Source organism: Ranitomeya variabilis, chromosome 2 (genome assembly GCF_051348905.1).
Source record: "Ranitomeya variabilis isolate aRanVar5 chromosome 2, aRanVar5.hap1, whole genome shotgun sequence".
In the NCBI taxonomy this organism is placed as follows: domain Eukaryota; kingdom Metazoa; phylum Chordata; class Amphibia; order Anura; family Dendrobatidae; genus Ranitomeya; species Ranitomeya variabilis.
In genome coordinates, this window is record NC_135233.1 from 1,056,108,207 (window position 1) to 1,056,129,856 (window position 21,650).

General features: G+C 45.9%; 1 protein-coding gene across 3 annotated transcripts in view; it reads right to left on the reverse strand.

Annotated features, from left to right (window-relative positions):
* Positions 1-365: 365 nt before the first annotated feature.
* PUM2 (pumilio RNA binding family member 2) overlaps positions 366-21,650 on the reverse strand; it is a 37,734-nt gene continuing 16,449 nt past the window's right edge. For 2 of the 3 annotated variants that reach the window (XM_077291480.1, XM_077291481.1), the window contains exons 5-22: positions 21,446-21,633; positions 21,129-21,301; positions 20,736-21,006; positions 20,183-20,285; positions 18,628-18,750; positions 15,695-15,852; positions 15,062-15,191; positions 14,831-14,977; positions 14,057-14,344; positions 12,227-12,463; positions 11,114-11,381; positions 10,732-10,861; positions 10,307-10,435; positions 9,710-9,847; positions 9,494-9,619; positions 8,814-8,935; positions 8,305-8,497; positions 366-3,469 (exon numbers count right to left, since the gene is read on the reverse strand). In XM_077291480.1, the coding sequence (XP_077147595.1) occupies positions 3,338-3,469; positions 8,305-8,497; positions 8,814-8,935; positions 9,494-9,619; positions 9,710-9,847; positions 10,307-10,435; positions 10,732-10,861; positions 11,114-11,381; positions 12,227-12,463; positions 14,057-14,344; positions 14,831-14,977; positions 15,062-15,191; positions 15,695-15,852; positions 18,628-18,750; positions 20,183-20,285; positions 20,736-21,006; positions 21,129-21,301; positions 21,446-21,633 (3,056 nt within the window). In that variant the 3' untranslated portion in view covers positions 366-3,337. The remainder of the gene's footprint in view (positions 3,470-8,304; positions 8,498-8,813; positions 8,936-9,493; positions 9,620-9,709; positions 9,848-10,306; positions 10,436-10,731; positions 10,862-11,113; positions 11,382-12,226; positions 12,464-14,056; positions 14,345-14,830; positions 14,978-15,061; positions 15,192-15,694; positions 15,853-18,627; positions 18,751-20,182; positions 20,286-20,735; positions 21,007-21,128; positions 21,302-21,445; positions 21,634-21,650) is intronic. The other variant, XM_077291482.1, reaches the window with a different exon arrangement.

Genomic DNA, 21,650 nt, shown 5'->3' on the forward strand with positions numbered 1-21,650 from the left:
TAGGGAGGTGACCGCGAATTCCATGTCACCTCCCTCGCACACCCTAGAGGCCCACTAGCCCCAGCGGTGGCGCCTCGGGTCACCACACCAGCCGAGGCAGAGGGACCCCAGCTGCCTGAGTCGGACTGATTGGCCCCGGAATCCCACGACGATCTTTCTTCTGGTAAGTCTGTAGGTCTCCCATCAAGGACAGGAAACCAACTGATGCAGGAGAGTGGTACCGCCTTTTTATCTGTAGGTTTCCTGTCCTTGGTGGCCGGATCCCCTCTCTCCGTGGTGCCGTCATGGGCGACAGAGAAAAATCAGTAATAGAAAGAGGGAACCCCTGCTCGTAGAGGAAAATGGAAGGAAAAATATGCCAAAACTAAAGGATTAAAAAGTCTTTTAATTATACACATGTGGTCACAATTCTGCCTTTTAAAAAGATCATTGGAAAATGTACATAAGGCCGCTTGTAAATGTACATCATCTATAGATTATTGATACAATGCTGTATGTTCACCAAAATTGACAATAATTTACATAAGTTTGTTTGTTTTTTTTTACTTTATCCTCTTGGCTTTTTAGCAGGCTAATCCCAAAAAAATACAGTACTATACATAGCAAGCCACTGGCCTTATTAACTTGCGAGGCTCTCCTGTGTGAGCAGAACCCTATATACATGGACATATTATATATATACCATTTCTACTCACTAAGCACAAAGTACTGCATTGATTCCTATCAACGTGTTAGAGCCGTGGTGTAGAAACAAGAACGGGTTCTCCAGCGCTAGATAAATAGATAGCTGGTATTTATATATTTATATAGACTTTTTTTTTTTTTTTACCAAGCTGTAGAAAGACTGGTTAAAAAAAAAAAATTGATTTAAAGAAAGAAATTTACATTGTACAATACTACTTGCCAAGGCAATATAGAGACACCCAAATGTACACTAAAATGCGAAAAAAACAGATATTTTTTTTCCCCTTCCCAGACGAAGAGGTGAAAACGAAGTGACATATACAGCAAAAAAAAAAAAAAAAAATAGGTTTACAAATGTACAATCTGTACAACCAACTACAAAATAAGCAAGGCTCGGTATTAAACATCGAGACTGTAAACGGTCAACTACTCATTAGTTACACTTATACAATACAAAGCAGATATTTATATATGACCCCCAAAAAAATTACATAACAGAAAGCCGTTCGACTATATGTGTATATATATACTGTTATTTTTTTTGTTTTTTGTAATATATATATATTTTATCATGCGCAAAAAAAGGGACATTTATCCACTATCTAAATTCATTCGATCTGGCTAAAAAAAAAACCAAAAACAAAATAATTCACAATTCTGTGTACATAATAATGGTAACAAAAAATGTATATATCTACCACGCCAGAGCTAAGCAATGATTAATCGCCAGTGCTAATCAGGAAACGTAACGGAGTCGTCATCATTTTCTCCGGAATTTTATTTAATCTGTGGATTCCGAGGCTCTGGTCTAGGAACGTCGTTATTCGAGCCTTCCCCACCGCCCCCCGCGGAGGTTGCAATTAACAGAGGAACAGATTGAAGCCTCTAATGTATTGCAAACTGTATGATTTGTGCACCGGGACTAAATATATAAATATATATATATATATATATATATATATATATATATATATATATATATATATATATATATATATATATATAGCGAGTGAATGGGGAAAAATAAAAGTTGATAATAGGCCTTCATTACTAGCCAGGGATGGGGGCACATATTTCATAAACGTAAAAAAAAGCCAGCATCATTATTCAGCCGACGATTTACGCAAGTAAATTAGAAAAATGTAAGGGGGAAAAAAAAAATATCACAGCAGTTGTGTATCCACACACAAGTCTTTCCAACAGGCAGTAAAGTGAGTGAGCTAATGCAATACATGGACCTCACGTGCATCCGGAACCTACACACAATCACCCATAGGAAGGCAGCCTAAAAATGAAGTGAGGTCGCCCGGGTCAGACGGACGCAGCTGAGGTAGAGTTAAACTTAATCCGAAACGTGTGGTCTAAATCACAGATTAACCCCGTAAAGGGTAGAAACGCTCTTGATCGGGCTGTACGGTTTTGGATTAGGTCCTTTCATATTGTGCCTCCTTCCTCCAGGAGTAGCGACCATCATAGCAGGAAATGAGCAATTACATGGAGACCAAGATGAAAGGTTCCGCACAGTCCTCCGATAACGCTGTTGTTTCATCAATCTACAGACAGAACATGGCTACCAACATAACGTTTTGGCTACGTCGCTGGTCCCTAGGCTGCCATCTTATGAACACAGTCTTGGCTTAATGAGGACCCGTCACCTCTCCTGACATGTCTGTGTTACGACACACTTGTGTTCCTCATTAAATTTGTTTTGTTTTTTTTAGCATCTTCTCTTTTTTGGGGGGGATTTTACCATTGTTCCTCTGTTATTCTTCCTGGAAATGTATGAATAAATTAATTGAGTGTTATCGCTGCACTTGCATGCAGTTATTATTCCTCTTGGACATATATGAATTAATTTACTGAGTAAAGGCACAATGTTAAAATACAGGGGCAAATCAGGAGAGATGATGGGGTCTCGGCACATATAGGGGACCTTGACTGCATGTAGGTTACCTTCTTTTTTTAGGGGTTGGTATCAACCAGAAAGTGGCCAAAGTGAGGGTAGAAAAAAAAAACGCCGCCAGCAGTATCACCCCGGTATGACCACATGACAAGATTGCAGCAAGTAAATAGAGGACAGCGGGGCATGCCGAAGATGTAACAGGTAAGATATACTTTTAAATAGCCACTTTTTGATTGATTATGTACAATCCCTTTAAACATCGACTCTATGTGCCTACGCGCCTGTGGAAACAAACTTGGAAAAGTAGTTTGAGGGAAAAAAAAAAATTAATATATATGTTTAAAAGAAATAAATTTATGTCACAAAAATAAGATTAGACCCCTATTTACAGATTAACCCACCGAGCTGATGGGAGACTGACCCGACCGGCAAACCAGCATTATTAAAATACTGTACTTTCCCTTTAAAAACTACCACTTTTTACAGGAACTTTACAAGGTAAAAATTTACAAAATATGTGACAGCTTGATACAATTACATCATTTACAGGCTCTGGTTTTGTGCCGGTGAGGCGGCTGGGTAAGTCTCCCACGGTAGCTGGAGGGACGCCCCAAATGTACAAGGAGGGAGGACAATAAATAGTGTGGTACACGTCGGCTGAGGTGACAGGAAGCGAGGTGGGAGGGTCGGGAGGGCCTTCGTTCATGGCAGGTGTAATGTGAGGACACTTTTCTCAATTCATGGTTTTGCCTAGAGCATGCCGTTCGATGGTCCAACCATGGGCCCAAGATCGCTGCTAGTCTTCATGTAGTATTTCTCCAGCTTGGCCAGTATGTGTTTCCCATATGTGTATTTTCGCAATGTTGTGATGTGCGGTCGGATCTAGGAGAGGAAAAAAAACAAAACAGGTTATTTCTAGCAGAGGTTGAGGCTTTTATAAATCTACATATTGGCAAGTGCTGACCACAATATTCTATTTCATTTAATTCTCTGATGCATTTAACCATAATCCAAGGGATGTCCAAAAATTATGCCAAATAGTAGCGAAGGACGTAAAATTATAAAAAAAAAAAGAAAAAAGCAATATACGGCAAGCAACAAAAGAACACTTTATTAAACAAAAGCAGACTGACAAAACTTAAAAAAATGTAGGGTAACCCAAATCGAGGCAATCACTCACCTGCTCTGCGGAGAAACAGCAACGCAATGGGATCTTCAATAGTGTATTAACACCAGTCAGCACACGATACCACGACAGATAAAACTAAGGTGTCCACACACCAGGTACAAAGAAGAGGTCCCTAGAGGGTAGCAACAATGCCCAATAAAATAGTCTGCATATATGGATCACAGATGTATGTGCCATCAAATAAGGATGGTGAAAGGTGAAACACGGCCCTAATGTTGTCACCAAAAACATTCTTATTTCATTGTTTTTGGTCAAAACATTTAGGGCTGTGCTGCATATTTCATCATTGTTATTTGATGGCACATCCTTTTGTGATCCATATTTACAGGTTATTTTATTGGGTGGTGTTCCTATCCTCTTTGTATCCAATATGGGGACAGGTTAAAGTTTCAGTTGCTTCATTTGGAGACATGGAGACATGGGAACCATGGGTGTTTGCTGCTGCCTCCAAGAGGCCCAATAGTAAGAATGATAAAAGACGACTCCTTCTCACATAGGAGGAAGACACAGGGCAACTACACCCACCTGCAGATACTGGACTGAATCAGGTCAGTCTCACATAGGAGGAAGACACAGGGCAACTACACCACCTGCAGATACTGGACTGAACCAGGTTAGTCTCACATAGGAGGAAGACACAGGGCAACTACACCCACCTGCAGATACTGGACTGAACCAGGTCAGTCTCACATAGGAGGAAGACACAGGGCAACTACACCCACCTGCAGATACTGGACTGAACCAGGTCAGTCTCACATAAGAGGAAGACACAGGGCAACTACACCCACCTGCAGATACTGGACTGAACCAGGTCAGTCTCACATAGGAGGAAGACACAGGGCAACTACATCACCTGCAGATACTAGACTGAACCAGGTTAGTCTCACATAGGAGGAAGACACAGGGCAACTACACCCACCTGCAGATACTGGACTGAACCAGGTTAGTCTCACATAGGAGGAAGACACAGGGCAACTACACCCACCTGCAGATACTGGACTGAACCAGGTCAGTCTCACATAAGAGGAAGACACAGGGCAACTACACCCACCTGCAGATACTGGACTGAACCAGGTTAGTCTCACATAGGAGGAAGACACAGGGCAACTACACCCACCTGCAGATACTGGACTGAACCAGGTCAGTCTCACATAAGAGGAAGACACAGGGCAACTACACCCACCTGCAGATACTGGACTGAACCAGGTCAGTCTCACATAGGAGGAAGACACAGGGCAACTACACCCACCTGCAGATACTGGACTGAACCAGGTCAGTCTCACATAGGAGAAAGACCGGGCAACTACACCACCTGCAGATACTGGACTGAACCAGGTCAGTCTCACATAGGAGGAAGACACAGGGCAACTACACCCACCTGCAGATACTGGACTGAACCAGGTCAGTCTCACATAGGAGAAAGACCGGGCAACTACACCACCTGCAGATACTGGACTGAACCAGATTAGTCTCACATAGGAGGAAGACACAGGGCAACTACACCCACCTGCAGATACTGGACTGAACCAGGTTAGTCTCACATAGGAGGAAGACACAGGGCAACTACATCACCTGCAGATACTGGACTGAACCAGGTCAGTCTCACATAGGAGGAAGACACAGGGCAACTACATCACCTGCAGATACTAGACTGAACCAGGTTAGTCTCACATAGGAGGAAGACACAGGGCAACTACACCCACCTGCAGATACTGGACTGAACCAGGTTAGTCTCACATAGGAGGAAGACACAGGGCAACTACACCCACCTGCAGATACTGGACTGAACCAGGTCAGTCTCACATAAGAGGAAGACACAGGGCAACTACACCCACCTGCAGATACTGGACTGAACCAGGTCAGTCTCACATAGGAGGAAAACACAGGGCAACTACATCACCTGCAGATACTAGACTGAACCAGGTTAGTCTCACATAGGAGGAAGACCGGGCAACTACACCACCTGCAGATACTGGACTGAACCAGGTTAGTCTCACATAGGAGGAAGACACAGGGCAACTACACCCACCTGCAGATACTGGACTGAACCAGGTCAGTCTCACATAGGAGGAAGACACAGGGCAACTACACCACCTGCAGATACTGGACTGAACCAGGTCAGTCTCACATAGGAGGAAGACACAGGGCAACTACACCCACCTGCAGATACTGGACTGAACCAGGTTAGTGTCACGTTGGAGGCAGACAAGTTTGATGACCAGATAGGTTTTTCACTTTGATTTATTTATTTTTTTGTTTTACAGCTTTTTTGTCTTATCCTTTAGGTTGGACAACAGTGGATTAGCCTCTGTCACCTCACTATAAACTGAGAGCAAAGTACTGAACAGGTCAAATTGTTTCCCGTGTGGTCTGAATGGCAGGGCCTCAATCCCGAATGTAGCCGTGTTCAGGTGACCAGGCGAACAATCCTTCCCTTGTCTCCTTCCTGTCCATCACAACAAAGAGCGAATACAGATCTAAGGGTCCCAGTGAAGATGGCTCCAAGAACCCCAGGAAAAGGCCTCTTCAGGATAGATGAATATGTCCCCTGTGCTCGAGCATGCCTCTTTCTCCAGTGCACTCGTTAGAGCTCTAGCACTTTTTGCGCACCAACACTCCTTCCAATACAACCTGTAGCGCTTCCGGATCTCTGGAGGAGCTAGGATAGAATGGAGTGGCCAGCTTTTATTGCGGCCTAGCCGGCTACCCGCAGGCAATGCCCCCAAGCAAATCAACCTTACGCACTTTTATGGCTCTGCCCCACTTCCATTTCCTTCAGCCAATTTGCTTCATTTGGGTTATTACATGGTAGCTGAACTACCCAAGGTGTCCCAGTCTTTAGTTAATAGTCCTAGAGAGTCTGCTGATCTTCTCTACCGCCCCTGGTACTCTGCCCACATACCGGGGCGAATTACATCAAGCAAATACAGACCTCACAACCAGGTAAATACCGAATATAAACTAGTATATTCAGAAGATACTCCGACTCCATCCAGAGTGGGTCGATCAATCAGTAGATACCACCCTATAGTTTGTATGTCAAACAGAAATCAGTCCCAGGAGCGCTGAAGGAAACTCAGACAACATATGTAGTTTACCACAACGCGTTTCGACGGTAAACACCGTCTTCTTCAGGTGGGAGTTTAAACTCCTACCTGAAGAAGACGGTGTTTACCGTCGAAACGCGTTGTGGTAAACTACATATGTTGTCTGAGTTTCCTTCAGCGCTCCTGGGACTGATTTCTGTTTGACATACGCTCTTATCCTCCCTTGGAGGTATTCAGCTGGAGCTGCGTTGGTGCTCGACATCTCCCCTTCCCTAGATTGATTCCTCTGCGCTCCCCTGTGACTGCTTTCACTTATTTTTATTCTTCATACCCTATAGTTTGTATCACACAAGTGAACTAGACAGCGTTCTGACCCCTTTTCACGGCCAACTGCGTTTTACCTGCGGATTCCCATTATGGAGCAGGTGTAAACCACTGCGGAAACCGCACAAAGAATTGACATGCTGCGGAATGTAAACTGCTGCGTTTCCGCGCGTTTTTTTCTGCAGAATGGGCAAAGCGGTTTCTGTTTTCCATAGGTTTACATGGTACTGTAAACTCAAGGAAACCTGCTGCGGACCCGTAGCAAAATCTGCAACGTGTGAACATAGCCTTAGTTTTCGTAGCCTCAGCTGTATGATTTACGGCTGCTAGACAGGCTGAATACATGTGAGGAATGCCTGTTTGTTAGGGAATTTCCACATGTATTCATGCTATCAAGCAGCTGGAAATCATGCAGCTGAGGTGATGAAAACGAAATGTCTGAGAACTAAAATACTCGGTGATCACCCGAGCACAATGCTATTCGCGCATCACTAGTGACCACCTAACTGGTTCAGTATGATGTCTGCAGAGGAAGTGCCAACTTCTGTGATTCTTATTCAGCCTTCTAGCAGCTGCAGCATACCCCATGGCTCCTGTGTCCCCCTCCAGAAGCAGAGAGTACCAAAAGACGTCTTTTTACCCGTCATGGCATTGTGCATCGGCCTGGGGCATATGCTGTATGTTATTGAAGGTCCCATCAATGTGCTTTGACGCTAAGAGGAGCATTAGGATTTTTTTTTTGTTGTTGTATGTCTTACGAATATTATGATCTGGGGTCTCGAGAGAGACATTAAACGAATGGAGAATAACTTATCTGCGAATTAAAGTTCCCAGGAAATGCTGCATGAAGAGGAACATTTTAATTCTGCTGGATTCATTTATCTCCATCCATTACTGAGCGGCAGCTCCAGCGCTCAGGTGTTCCCCGCCCGTCTCGATTTACGACCCTGCAGAAGGTAAGTCTCCTCTGCAGGAGATCACTGACCACTGCAAACTCATACTGTCCACACTGTGGCCAATAATGTGGATTTCACAACCCCTGCCCCAGTTATGGTAACGGGAAGTGAAAAGACTGGCATGGACACCAGATCAGCTAAGCAATCTCACTCATTATTTTAGGTCACTTGTGCCCTTTAGACCTCTTTTATTGCCTTTACCTTATGCATGACGATTTTGCGCTGAGCGGGCTCTGCCATGTCAATCATTTTCTGCACCACGTAGTTTGCGTACTGGTCCTTCATCATGGTGTATAAGGCACTGTGAGGACCATCGTTCTGGCAGCAAACTTCATCAATCAGCAGTGCTCTCTCTGCCCGGGACGAGTGAGTGACACATTTCTCTACGACATTACTGAGGAGAGATGGAGAAAACGTTGAGAAGGCAATAAGATTACAGAAGATAAAAAGGGGGAAAATCGGAAGCTGGGACCCAAAAAAGTCAAAAAGGTTCTCAATTTAAAGGGAAATAAGCAGGAACCTAAATGTGAATAGAGGCGAAGTCACCCACTGTTCTAATGATCACGAGATTACTCTTCTCATACTCTCCCAGTCTATACAGCAAAGCTGACAACGGAGCTACAGAACACAGGATGTTTATAACACATTTCTAGATGGCTGTGAAGAAAGTCCAACAAATACAAAGTAAAATTATCTTTCTGAATTGTTACCTGGCAAACTTGTGCTGGCTCAGCGCCAGGACTTTTCCTCTGATCTCAGACACAATCTTGCTCTTGTCCTCTGATCGGCCATGTTCCAGTACATGCTGGATGACATAGTTTCCATACTGGTCCTACAATATACGACAAATTTACAATGTGGTCAGCAGTGAATTCATCAATGGATCCTACAGGGCAGAGGATTGCGTAGTACTCGTGAGAAAGACCAGCGCTCTACAAATGGTTGAGGGGGTTTTATTTTTCCAAATCAGGAAAACCAAAGCACAGAAAGTGATGGGCCAGATACTTAAAGTATTGGAGATAGTAATGATCCGACCAGAAATGCCAAATGTTACATGGGGATACATAAGATCTGTATTTACATACAATCTACATAAAAAGTGGAATACATTTGTAAATACATTGTTAAATCTTTTAGTTTCTGAATTACAGACCGTAGTATTCTCCAGAGCTGCGCTCAACTCTGCAGGCTAAATAGGTCACACCAACCAGCAACCCCTGGCGCAATGTCTGAAGGAAGACAAAAGATCCAGCTGACTTGGTTTGGGGGTATCTACATGGGATCTGCCATAATGGCGGCACTCGTGTGTTCTTCTTGATGTCAGAGAAATTGTAAACTAGAGGCTCTGAGCAAGAGCGCCTTATATAAGGTGCAGGGATAGGAGCGCTACCTGCACCAGCTGTTCTGTGCTCTGGTGCAGCTCCTCCAGGATGGGCATGGTCTGCTCGACAGTGCAGTGCTCCAGGATGCGCTGTATCACTCGGCAGCCATAGGGGTGAGTGGAGAGAACGTACACCTGGGGGGAAAGGGAAGAGGAAAAATAATACAAGGTTCTCCATTTCTTATGCTCTTGACATTTGGGGTGATGGGCAGAGATACTACCCACCTGTCCTTTGAAGGCATCGATAATGAACTGGAGGGCCTGGGGCTGGACACATTCAATACATTTCTGGACCACGTGGTTTCCGTTCTGATCCTTCACGCACTTTAGGACATGTCCGTCCAGCTCCTTCACCATCTCGCTCTGCAAGAGGCAGACACCACATTACATAAAATCGTGACATCAATACTGAATTAGGGGGCTTTCACATGGTCTTCCAGTCTGCGGCGGGGCTTATGTCCAAGCCTCCCGCAAAACGGAATTCAGACGTATGCGCCCACAGGGGCCATAGATTATTATAGTGGCGGTAGAGGGCGCGTGCGTTCTGTTATGCGTCATTTTCGAGTGTAGAAAACTGCTGGAGGTGGACAATCAGACAGTCTACTACGTCACAGGCAGATGGAAACGTATAATGACCCGCTGTCCCCCTGCTGGAACGTGTTAAATGCCGCTGTCAAGAGACTGACATAGAGATTTAACAGGTTAACAGCCAGGGAATGAGCTCTGCTCCATCCGCAGCTGTTAGAGGCACATGATGGCTGATTAAATCTGCCGCGAAAATACTACTAGGATACCTTCAAATCGTGTATTAACCTCACTTACCTGCTGATCTGGAGATATGGATTCTAGGGCTTTCTGAATAACCCGACAACCGTACATCTGTAAAGCCAACGGGAGAACATGTCCACGTATACGTGTTGCCAATGCCAGTTTCTGATCCATACTGCCAAACTGCAAAAACATACAAACACACTGTGAAGAGAACTGAATAAAAAGTGGAAACCAATATGGCCGCCAACAGTAGTTGCTTGTAGGCTCCTTCCCTTCTCAAACTGAAGTGGAGCCACCAAAAGAGAAAGACAGCACTGCGGAGCTCTATGACCATGTGCACATGGCGCCATTGTGTCTTTATAATATGGATCCACTAGCACACAATTTGGGGTTTAGGTCAAAGACTAGAAGGAAGCCAATGATAAGTCTTTGTATTAAACCTGCATCTTATTCTGACAACCAAGAAAGTCACTAACCTCAAAAAATTTCTGAATAACATAATTCCCAAAGACGTCGGTCATCAGCTGGTATGCGGCTTGAAGGATCTCGCTGAAAACCACTTGTCGCTCTGCTGGGGTGGCCCGTTCTAGCTTCTGTTGGATGAACCTGGCGGACAAGTAGGCGGAGAGACTTTAAACTAGATTATTTATTTTCATCCCCAACTAAAAGAAAAACAGGAGTTAGTGATTAAGTCCAGCCACAAGAGAATCCGTGGAGCCAAGGGGAACCCACGATCGGTGGGGGTCCCAGAGGTGGGAGACCTTTAAGTCATACCGTACAGTTATGCTATGGTTGTATACCGCTTTAGGATTGGCTGCCCATGGTGTAAGGGACAGCGGAGGTGATGTTATTTCCTACCTGGATCCATGCTGGTCTTGGGAGAACTCAACAATGTGACCGATGAGATCCCTGAGCTGCAAGTTTGGGAAGCGGTTGTTGCGGAAGTCTTCCAGTAATCGGCTGCGTCCGGAGGGCATTATGTCCGATCTGTTGTATCGCAGGCGGGAAGGTGGGAAGAGCTGGCTGCTGGAACTGAAGAAACTGGATCCACTGGCAGCGCTGCGATACTTGGCCTCTGCTCCGGGGGCGGCGGAGATATACCGCCCGCTGCCATTTGTCAGTCCTCCTGTACAAACAAAATAAAGAGAGTCTGCATTAATAGAGACCATGTTTTGATGAATATTTTACAAATCCATCCACTACCCCAGAGCGTCGGGCTCAGTGCGGGCCGTCGGCACATAGCGGTCACATATTAAGGCAGAGGACCCGTCGTGTGCACCCCGCTTATACTCTGAAGTTTGGGGCAGGGAAAGTCTCCATCGTCTCCTACTCATCAGATAAAGATGGAAAAGGTCCGTTGAGTCCGTCGGGCTCGCACCAGTTGGGTGACTGGGTCGTCACAATAAGAGACAGTACATAAAACCTCCTTTTTCCGATACTTCTGGGAATGCAGCGCTGAAGAATAGGTTGGCGCTATACAAATGAGGAGCGCTGCTGGTATATGGCAAAGCATCATGGCTTCTGGCCGTAAACCGAGGCCATGACGCAGAGGGTATCAGCGGTAAGAGGTTATCCATGACGACAATATTAATGGTGGTCTCCTCTAGGCAACCCCCCCACCACTAGTGATCAGCTGTACCAAGGGGCCTAAATCAGACTGAGAATAAATGAGGAGTAACACCAAATTCTGGCACTACGAGAGATAAAGGACCTGTCCCAATATTATAAATAAGGGGCTAAGCTAAACAACACTGGGACCCAAAACCAGTCCCAATCGAGCCATTCATTGTCTATGGGACTGCCGGCTCTTGAACAATCCCATAGACAATTCGGGATTCGTACGACTCCTTTATGTAACATAGAACCGTACACAGACTGTGAATTCAGCAGTAAGCGACAGTAAGACTGGACGCCACATGACGGCAGCACATTCATAGCAACCACAACAGCACAGACACCGGTTTTCTTTACCTAAATGCAAACTGGATGACGATCCATGTGATGGGAGTGACGGCGGCGGTGTTAGCGAGTGCCCGGGCGTTTGGCTTGGCAGAGGCATGCCTAAGGGGCTCGGAGATGAGGAGAATCCCAGGCTATTGTAAAAGGGCTGCCCTATGGGTGCCAGGCTGCTGCCAGACCTTTTGTACAAGTCAGAACTAGCGGACAGAGAATCTCTCCTGGAGCCACTGCCACCAGCCGAATTCCCAACTGGGTGAAAAAAAAAAAATATGAGAAAATAAAACAGAAATTAGACAATTGACAACTGGACGGTTCATGGAGGAATATCCCAGAGCGCCATCTGCAAAACAAGCAACAGAAATGAAATCCTACACAAAGAGCAAAGTTCCTTAAAGAGGACCTGTCACCAGGTCAAACGTGCCAAGTTTGTTTTTTTATTCCCACTGCAATTTTTTTTTTTTTTTTTTTTTTAAATCCGCCATTCGGATCTATGCTCTCAGGATCCTCAGGGGCGTGTCTTTAGGCTGCTCCTCCCTCTTGTAAAGAACACAAAAATCAGCACCAAATAAAAAAGGCCTTTATCTCTGGAACCGTATGGCAGATTGTAAAAAAAATAAAATAAACAAAACATAATACCCAGGGGATCAGTAGATATAAAAGGAGAACAAAAACTAGACATTTTTCACCGAGCGACATGCCCTCTTAAAGGCTGGGAGTACATTCAGCCACAGCTTCAATACCACTGTATGCTGATACTACAATGCAGCATGATGAGAGTGAACAGGGTCGTATTGTGACCTGCGACAAGAAAGTCGCTTGCAAAGCCCTGTCTAAACGGAGGGGATTTCGAGCATGCGCACCTCTGGTTTACTCATTGCCAATAGCAGCGCACTGCGTGGAATGAATAGCGTTCATGCTGAGCATACGCCGAGCATAGAGCTCACAGCTTTCTCCGACAGTCCTATATACAATGAATAAAAAGGAGATTGAGCATGCGCACCTCCCCTTTATTCAAGAAGGGGTTCTGTTCTGGGGATGCAGGACCTCAATCTCAGGACGCTGGGGGCCACAGCGATCAGCAAGTTATCCCTTAAATCAATAGATTTTAGGAATAAGGCCGGGGTCAGACCAGCGAGTGCAATGTGAGAAACTCGCGCGAATCTCTAGCATCAATACCCGACGCTGCCACCGGCACTCGGGACCGGAGTGTGCGGCTGCATAGAAATACGTGTAACAGAACGCTCCGGTCCCGACGGCAGTGCCGGGTATTGATGCGAGACTCGTGAGAGTTTCTTGCATTGCACTCGCAAGTGTGACCCTGGCCATAACCTTTTACTTGCAGGGATCAGAGTATATATGTTTTTTTTAACCCGGGAAGCAGAAGCAGGGCATCGCAATACGACCGAACCCTGCCACTGATCTCACTGTTGCATTGGTGCAAATTAAAAGGCAGAAAATGTCTGAAATTTTTTTTATTTGCTTCCCAAAGTAATACAGCAAAAATGCAGAGGAGGGTTATCAGTCAATGAAAAGCATAATTGGGGATGCATAAAGCAAGATAAAATGGCAAATCTAGGAGCCAATTACTACCACTAAAAGCAGGAGCCCATTGCGTGCAGTCATACTGAGCCAGCAGGTGGCAGCAGCGTCTTCAGGTCAGTACCAACCAGCAGAAATATGAATGCAGCTCTGAGGGTAAATTAAAGTTCTCCAAGGAAAGTTCTCCCAAGAAATAAAAGGGTTGATTTGGGGGCGCCAGAACACACATGTAACAGCAACGTATAGACACAGGAGCATTTTTAGAAAAAGAAAAAAAGTTATGTTTTGCAGTGTTAAACTTACCCGATGATCCAAAGCCTCCAAACGCCGAGCCGATGGCTGCACCCAGAGAGTTGCTGCTGCCAAACCCCAGTGATGTGTTTCCGGGTTGACATTGCCCGTGTGAGAAGAGAGAGCTGCTCTGGGAGCTGTTGGTCAGGGAGTTGTTCCCATAGAACGAGCTGGAATGGAGGTTGGCGTTCGGCTGGGACTGCTGCTGCTGCGGCTGCTGCTGCTGTGGGGCCAGATGGCGGAAGATGCCATTTGTCGCTGCGGTCAGATTGTTGGCGCCGCTGGCAGATACCGCAGCAGCTGTCAGGGGGAAGGGAAAAAAAAAAAAAGGTAAATTCAGGATTGGTAACTTTTTTGCTACTAATTGTCCAATTTTTAACCAGGAGGCTCGAGTACTACAGGTATAAGAAACGCAAAGCTTGGATTTAGTTGTGCAAAAACAGGGCTGGCTTTGCTTTACGGAGCAAGAATAGTGCATGAAATTAAAGAATATCTCCCAAAAAAGTATCTAATGTATATTGACAAGAGGTTCGACACCAGCACCCCTGTGCAACATCGATGTAAGGGGCCTGCAGTGAAGACGTTATTTGGGAACATACCCTAAAGAAGAAAAATCGAGAAACGGGACATGCCACAGATTTTAGGATTCCCATCGCTGGTCAGATTTCGCAGGATGAGTGACATTTGTACAAACGCGATCCACTGTTGTATGTATTGTGAGGATCTGACGCATTTCCACTACCTTCCTACATTACCAGGAGGTAACACTACCCACGTGCCACGTACCGGCTTGAGCTGCTGCGGCGGGGCTGATGAGGACCGGGGTCGATGCCACGAGCCGCACTTGGGCAGCCAGCCCCGCTCTCGCCCCAGGACCGACCACCAGGGCGCCGCTCTGATCGTAGTAGGCAGTAGGAGCAAGAACCTGGTAGCCTGGAACAGCAAAAAAGGAAGATGTTTCACCACTGCACTACAAGCACCAGAGGCCACGTCCTGGATAAACCTTCTCCTTCCTACCCGACATGCTGGTCGCCAGCCCCTGTCCAAACGCCAGGGCAGAATTTGCGGCTGCGAGAGAGTCCGTCTGTTGTCCCTGCTGTCCTTGGTTGGGAGTGAGTGGGCGCTGATTGGCAGCAGCTCGCATGACCTGAAAGACAGACATAACAATTAGACGGGCTGGTCGGATGATATACATGCGAGACAATCTGTACTTTCATTATTATAATCTGAGTTAAAGGGATTCAGTAGAAATACAAAAACATGGCTGCTTTCTCATAGAAAACAGCAGCGCTACTACTGGGTGGTGTGTGGTACTGCAAAACAGCCCCAACGCAGGAGACTGACCTGCTATATAATGTATCATCGCAGTGCTAATTAGGCCACAAGTGCAATTAAGGAGTCTAAACATTATTGCTCATTGATGCTTGAAAACGGGGCTCTAAAAATCCAGCCACAACAGAGCAGTGCGACCACTCCATACATGTCTATGGCGTCCCAGAGACAACGTCCATCAGTGCCCCATTGTCATGTATGGGCAGTGGTCAAAGCACGACCTACGATAAGGATTACTGTAGTCTTGGGAACAACCCGTTACGGGAAGGCCGTATCCATGACTGCATTTACTTAGATTGACCTGTAATGGTTCGTTACCTGTTGCTGACCCTGATTTGCTTGTGTCGCCACCTGCTGGTTGCTGCTGTTGGCGGCGGAGGCGGCAGCAGCAGCGGCTGCTGCTTGCTGCTGAAACAATCCGGCTGGATACACTCCCCAGGGTACCCCGTAATACTGGGGTGGTACGACCGCGGGTCCTGAGAAGGGGAGACATAAAGCTGCATCAGTCATCATTAAAAGGAGTATTCCCATCTCCAAGATCCTATCCCAATATGTAGTAGGTGTAATAATATTAATATTAGAAAATACCTTCAATTAGAAATGTTGTATAGTTCTTCTGATTTGCATTGCAGGACCATAGGTATCCATAGTTATGACCACTGATTATAGCGTAACTTAGCTAGTAACCATGGATACCCAAGGTCCTGCAATGGCTGCACATGAGGAAAGACATAGCGAATCAGGAGAACTATACTACATTTCTAATTTTAGTTATTTGCTATTATTATTATTATATCTACTACCTTTGATGCGGGCTCTGGCCCTGAGCCCGCGTCTTTCCCCGCACATGACAGCTGATTTATTCGGCCATTATATGCCTTTAACAGCCTGGATCGGAGCTCCACCAGTGGCTGTTAACCAGTTAAATCCCACTGCCAATCTCTGACAGCAGGATTTAACATGGCCCGGCAGGAAGCGCGGCACAAATCTTGCCCATGGGTGCCCGTCATGTGACTAGGGTGCACCGATGTGTTGTCATGACAGCCAGGGAGGGTCTGCAGAAGACCCCAGTGCCCATCACTGTGAACATCAGCTTTTGGCCGGCGTTCATAGATGATTTTTCCTATACATAGCAGCGCTAAAGTCCAGCTATGTACAACACAAGTGATCGAAGTTTCAAGTCCCCTAAGGGGACTATTAACCCCTTCCCGACATCGGACGTACTATACCGTCCGATGTCGGGTCCCCTGCTTTGATGTGCGCTCCGGCGGTGAGCGCACATCAAAGTCGCGACATGTCAGCTGTTTTTTACAGCTGACATGTGCGCACAATAGCGGCGGGTGAAATCGCGATCACCCGCCGCTATTAACTAGTTAAATGGCGCTGTCAAACGCAGACAGCGGCATTTAACTACCGCATCCGGCCGGGCGGCCGGAAATGAGCGCATCGTCGACCCCCGTCACATGATCGGAGGTCGGCGATGCTTGTATATTGTAACCATAGAGGTCCTTGAGACCTCTATGGTTACTGATCGCCGGTGGCTGTGAGCGCCCCCCTGTGGTCGGCGCTCACAGCACACCTGCAATTCTGCTATATAGCAGCGATCTGATGATCGCTGTTATGTAGCAGAGCCGATCGGTCTGTGCCTGCTTCTAGCCTCCCATGGAGGCTATAGAAGCATGGCAAAAGTTAAAAAAAAAAGTAAAAAAAAATATGTGAAAAAAAAAACAAAAAAAAAAAACATAAAAGTTTAAATCACCCCCCTTTCGCCCCAATCAAAATAAATCAATAAAAAAAAAAATCAAATCTACACATATTTGGTATCGCCGCGTTCAGAATCGCCCGATCAATAAAAAAAAGCATTAACCTGATCGCAAAACGGCGTAACGAGAAAAAAATCGAAACGCCAGAATTACGTTTTTTTGGTCGCCGCGACATTGCATTAAAATGCAATAAAGGGCGATCAAAAGAACGTATCTGCACCGAAATGCTATTAAAATCGCCAGCTCGGCACGCAAAAAATAAGCCCTCACCCGACCCCAGATCACGAAAAATGGAGACGCTACGGGTATCGGAAAATGGCGCAATTTTATTTATTTTTTTGCAAAGTTTGGAATTTTTTTTCACCACTTAGGTGAAAAATAACCTAGTCATGTTAGGTGTCTATGAACTCGTACTGACCTGGAGAATCATAATGGCAGGTCAGTTTTAGCATTTACTGAGCCTAGCAAAAAAAACAAACAAAAAACAAGTGTGGGATTGCACTTTTTTTTGCAATTTCACCGCACTTGGAATTTTTTTCCCGTTTTCTAGTACACGCCATGGTAAAACCAATGGTGTCGTTCAAAAGTACAACTCGTCCCGCAAAAAATAAGCCCTCACATGGCCAAATTGACGGAAAAATAAAAAAGTTATCGCTCTGGGAAGGAGGGGAGTGAAAAACGAAAACGGAAAAACGAAAAATCCCACGGTCATGAAGGGGTTAAATAAAGTAATAAAACATTGGGGGGGGGGGGGGGGGGGGGAGGAGTTCAAATCCATCCTTTTGCCCCATTTTTTTTTTTTTTTTTTAAATATACAATTGGCATTCAGAAACGTCCAATCAAAAAATTAAAATTCTTCCCATCAGTAAACTGCGCAACGAGGAAAAAAAAAAATAAAAAGACGCAACGCCAGAATTAAGATTTTTTGGCTGTGGAATCTCTGCAATAACAGACGATCCAAACATTGTATTCACCCCAAAATGGTATCAATAACGTCAGATCAAGCTGCAGAACATAAGCCGTCACCCAGCCCCAGATCCTGAAAAATGGAGATGCTACGGGTCTTGGGGAAAATGGTGACTTTTTCCCACACAAATTTTGGATTATTTTTTTTTCACCACTTTAAAAAAACAAAACAAAAAAAAACCCTATACATGTTTGGTATCTGTGTACTCGCAATGACCTGGAGAATCATAATGGCAGGTCGGTTTTACTATAGAGTCAACACGGCAAATAATACAAAATTTAAAAAAAAAACTATTGGGGAATTGCAGTTTTTGCAATTTCATCGCACTTATGGTAATATCAATGGTGTAGTTCAAAAGTACAACTTGCCCTGCAAGAAAACAAGCCCTCATATGGCCATATCGATGGGGGGGGGGGGGGCCTGGGAAAAAAAAAAAAATGGCCATGGCATGAAGCGGTTTAATAAAGGATTAGTCAGTGCATGCTGCTGACCAATGCGATACCCAACGTGCATGTACATACCTAAGGTGGCAGCAGCTGCGAGACCGGCAGCGGTGTATGGATCGGTGCCAGGGTGAGCGGTGCTAATGATGTAAGGGTTTGGCACAAAGGCAGCGGGAGCCAGGCCGGCGGAGAACACACCTGCTGGAGGACAAAGGAACCTTTATGAAAGCTATGGAGCACGAGCAGAGGTGCGTCAGTACAGAAAGCAAAGAACACAGTAACCATCCAGAAACCTCTGCACTCATCAGATGCAAGGTATAAATGCATATGGAAAAGTCACAAAGATGGGGGTCCGACTGCCGGGACTAGGAAGTTCCCAGACACAGTGGTGGGCGCACAGGAGCTAGGCCTGTCCTCCACGTGTGTTCGGCCAGTATTATGTCTGACAACAATGACGAAATACTCTAAAAGTGATCTAAGGGTCACACTAAAAAAGTCACTAGGTCCAAGGAAAGAAAAAAAAAAAACAAAAAAAAAAACCACGCACCGCACTCAGATAATATTCAGTGCAGTCCGATTAGCATGGAATGTCAGAAAGGTAAAGGATTTTTTTGTTTTTTTTTTTTATTTCTCCATGTACGAGAAAATCAGACCCTACTCTGATCAGTCCGATTTTCTATATAAACAGAGGTGTGACTGTGGCCTTAAGAGGAATACTTACAGCCGCGTACAGCTTCATCCTATGTGCACACGGGAGTCATTTTGCAGAATAAATGCCAAGTTTATAAGGAGGATTTTTGCTCAGTTTCCCATCAAAAATCTGTGTGCACCTATGGCCCAAACAGTGGTGAAGACCCTCTTCAATGCGGCCATCAATATGAATCATGGCCATGGCATTTAGCTGAGAAATCATACTGCAGAGCCTCTCCTCCACTGGGGTCCGTTTTGGGTCATCGTTAGGACCCGGACGCCATCTAGTATCAGTGCTAATTTGCTATAGGGGATGTCTGGATATATAGCGTTGATGACCTGCCCTGGGATGCTCAGCTGCACACTGAAGAGAGCCGTATTGTGCCTCTCCATGCAAGGTTTACATCCAGCCGGAGCTAATGACAGCTGGTGTCGGTGTCGCGCCCCACCGAACGGATCCTGACAATGGCTCAGTAAGGCTAGGTTCACATTGCGTTAGGGCAATCCGTTTAGCGCTAGCGGATTGCGCTAACGCAATGTTTATTTAGGGGCCGTGTTAGGGGTCGCGTTAACGTCCCCACTCTCGCAGATCCCCGATCTGCGAGAGCGGGGAACGGACCTCGCAGCAGCGTCCGAGGCGCGTCACAGAAGAACGGCACATCACTAGCGCGAGCCGAAAAAGGCACGCGCTAGTGATGCGCTGCAGGAGAAATTTACATTGCTGTCAATGGGCACGCTAACGGACCCGTTGCACGGCATTAATTGCGACATTTTCGCCGTGCAACGCTGTCCGTTAGCGTGTACACATTAACGCAATGTGAACCCAGCCTAATGCAATATGCCAGAACAGCCCCTCTAGGAAACAGCTTACGCCTTATGGTGGCCTAGATGTGTGGAGTAACCTATGTCCAAAGTATTTATACAGTACGAAGAGACCACGTACCGATGTGAGGCTGCTGCGCTGCTGCCAGTGCATATTGTTGTTGCTGCTGTTGCTGGGCTGCATTTAATTGTTGAACTGTTAATGCGTTAGGCCTCTGGAAGAGCTGCGGGAGGGGAAATAAATCATTTGACAAAATTAAGACATGGTCGGTGCAATAGTTCTGCATTGTAATAACATTAATAAGCCTAGGCAAAAAAAAAAAAAAAAAGATATTTAAAGGGATTTTCTGGGTTTGAAAAAACAAATGCTTCCCCCAAACCCACATCCAGAGCGGTGTCTCCGCCACTGCTGCTGATATTATTGTCTGCAGCGCTGACGTCACGTCAATAGCAAATCAGTGACCTCAGCATCTCGTGCAGTCAAGTGGGGCAGAGTCGCTGAGCCCAATTATTGGCTGCAGTGCCATCGACGTGATGTCAGGGTTGCTGAACATGACAACGTCTCAGCGCTGGACCTAGGGAGAGGGAGGAAAGCCCTTTTTTGTGCCTAGGGGACAGGGGTGTTCTGGTTTAAATATTCAGACAACCAATATTTACAGAGCTGGAAAACCAACCTGCTGCTGGGTGTTGTAGTCAAACAGTCCCACGCCACCTCCTGCGGAATCCATCGGTAGCGGGTTCCCGGGGTAGTCGAACTGCAGCGAATCCAGACCAACATGTTCTATGCCATCCAGGTTCTGTCCTTCCGGACCCCCAAACTCATCTGTGAGGGGCTTGTTGACCATCTGATTGGACAGCTGCCCTAACCCCTCAGTCACGTTTTGGTTCTGGCCTATTCTATCGGCTATTTCTGTCGGAGAAGCTTGCCGGCTTCCTGGTGTGCGGCTGTGAAAATACACACAAAAAAATAAATGATCAAAAGCAACATACGTGCACATCCGCGATATCAGACTGTCACGGCTCCATGTTTTCTAGTCATACACTAACACAATAAAGTCGTCACTTACTTAAATTCCTTGCAGTCGGCATCGATCCCGTTGGGAAGTCCTCGGCCATTTAATTTGGAGACTTCGTCGACGTCGGCAGACATCAAATCACGTTTCTTTTCTTCGTCGAATGGAGAAGTTTTGCTTTTTTGCTCTGCCTTCTCTGATCCGTCCAAATCGCAGTCTCTTACCCCCTGTAGATAAAAAAGTGGAGATCGTGCTGATAAATGTGCGAAGGGGAAGACATGTCTCAGCACCCAGACCCCTCACTGATGGAAACCTCCGACAGATCAATACTTAGGTGCCAGCACCTCCAGGCCCCTGCAGCGCACACTCACGTAGGATCCTTTCCGGAATCTTGGGTCGAGTTTATCGGCAGGTGAAGAGCTCAGGACATATTCCACCATGCTCACTCCTAACCCGCCGCTTTCTGAGCGCGGAGACAGCACGGAGTTGACGTCATGATTTCCCTGAAAGCCGTGTCCGGGTCTTCTCTGCACCATGATGGGCTGCGACATGGAATGGTCTACGAGAGAACCGTTT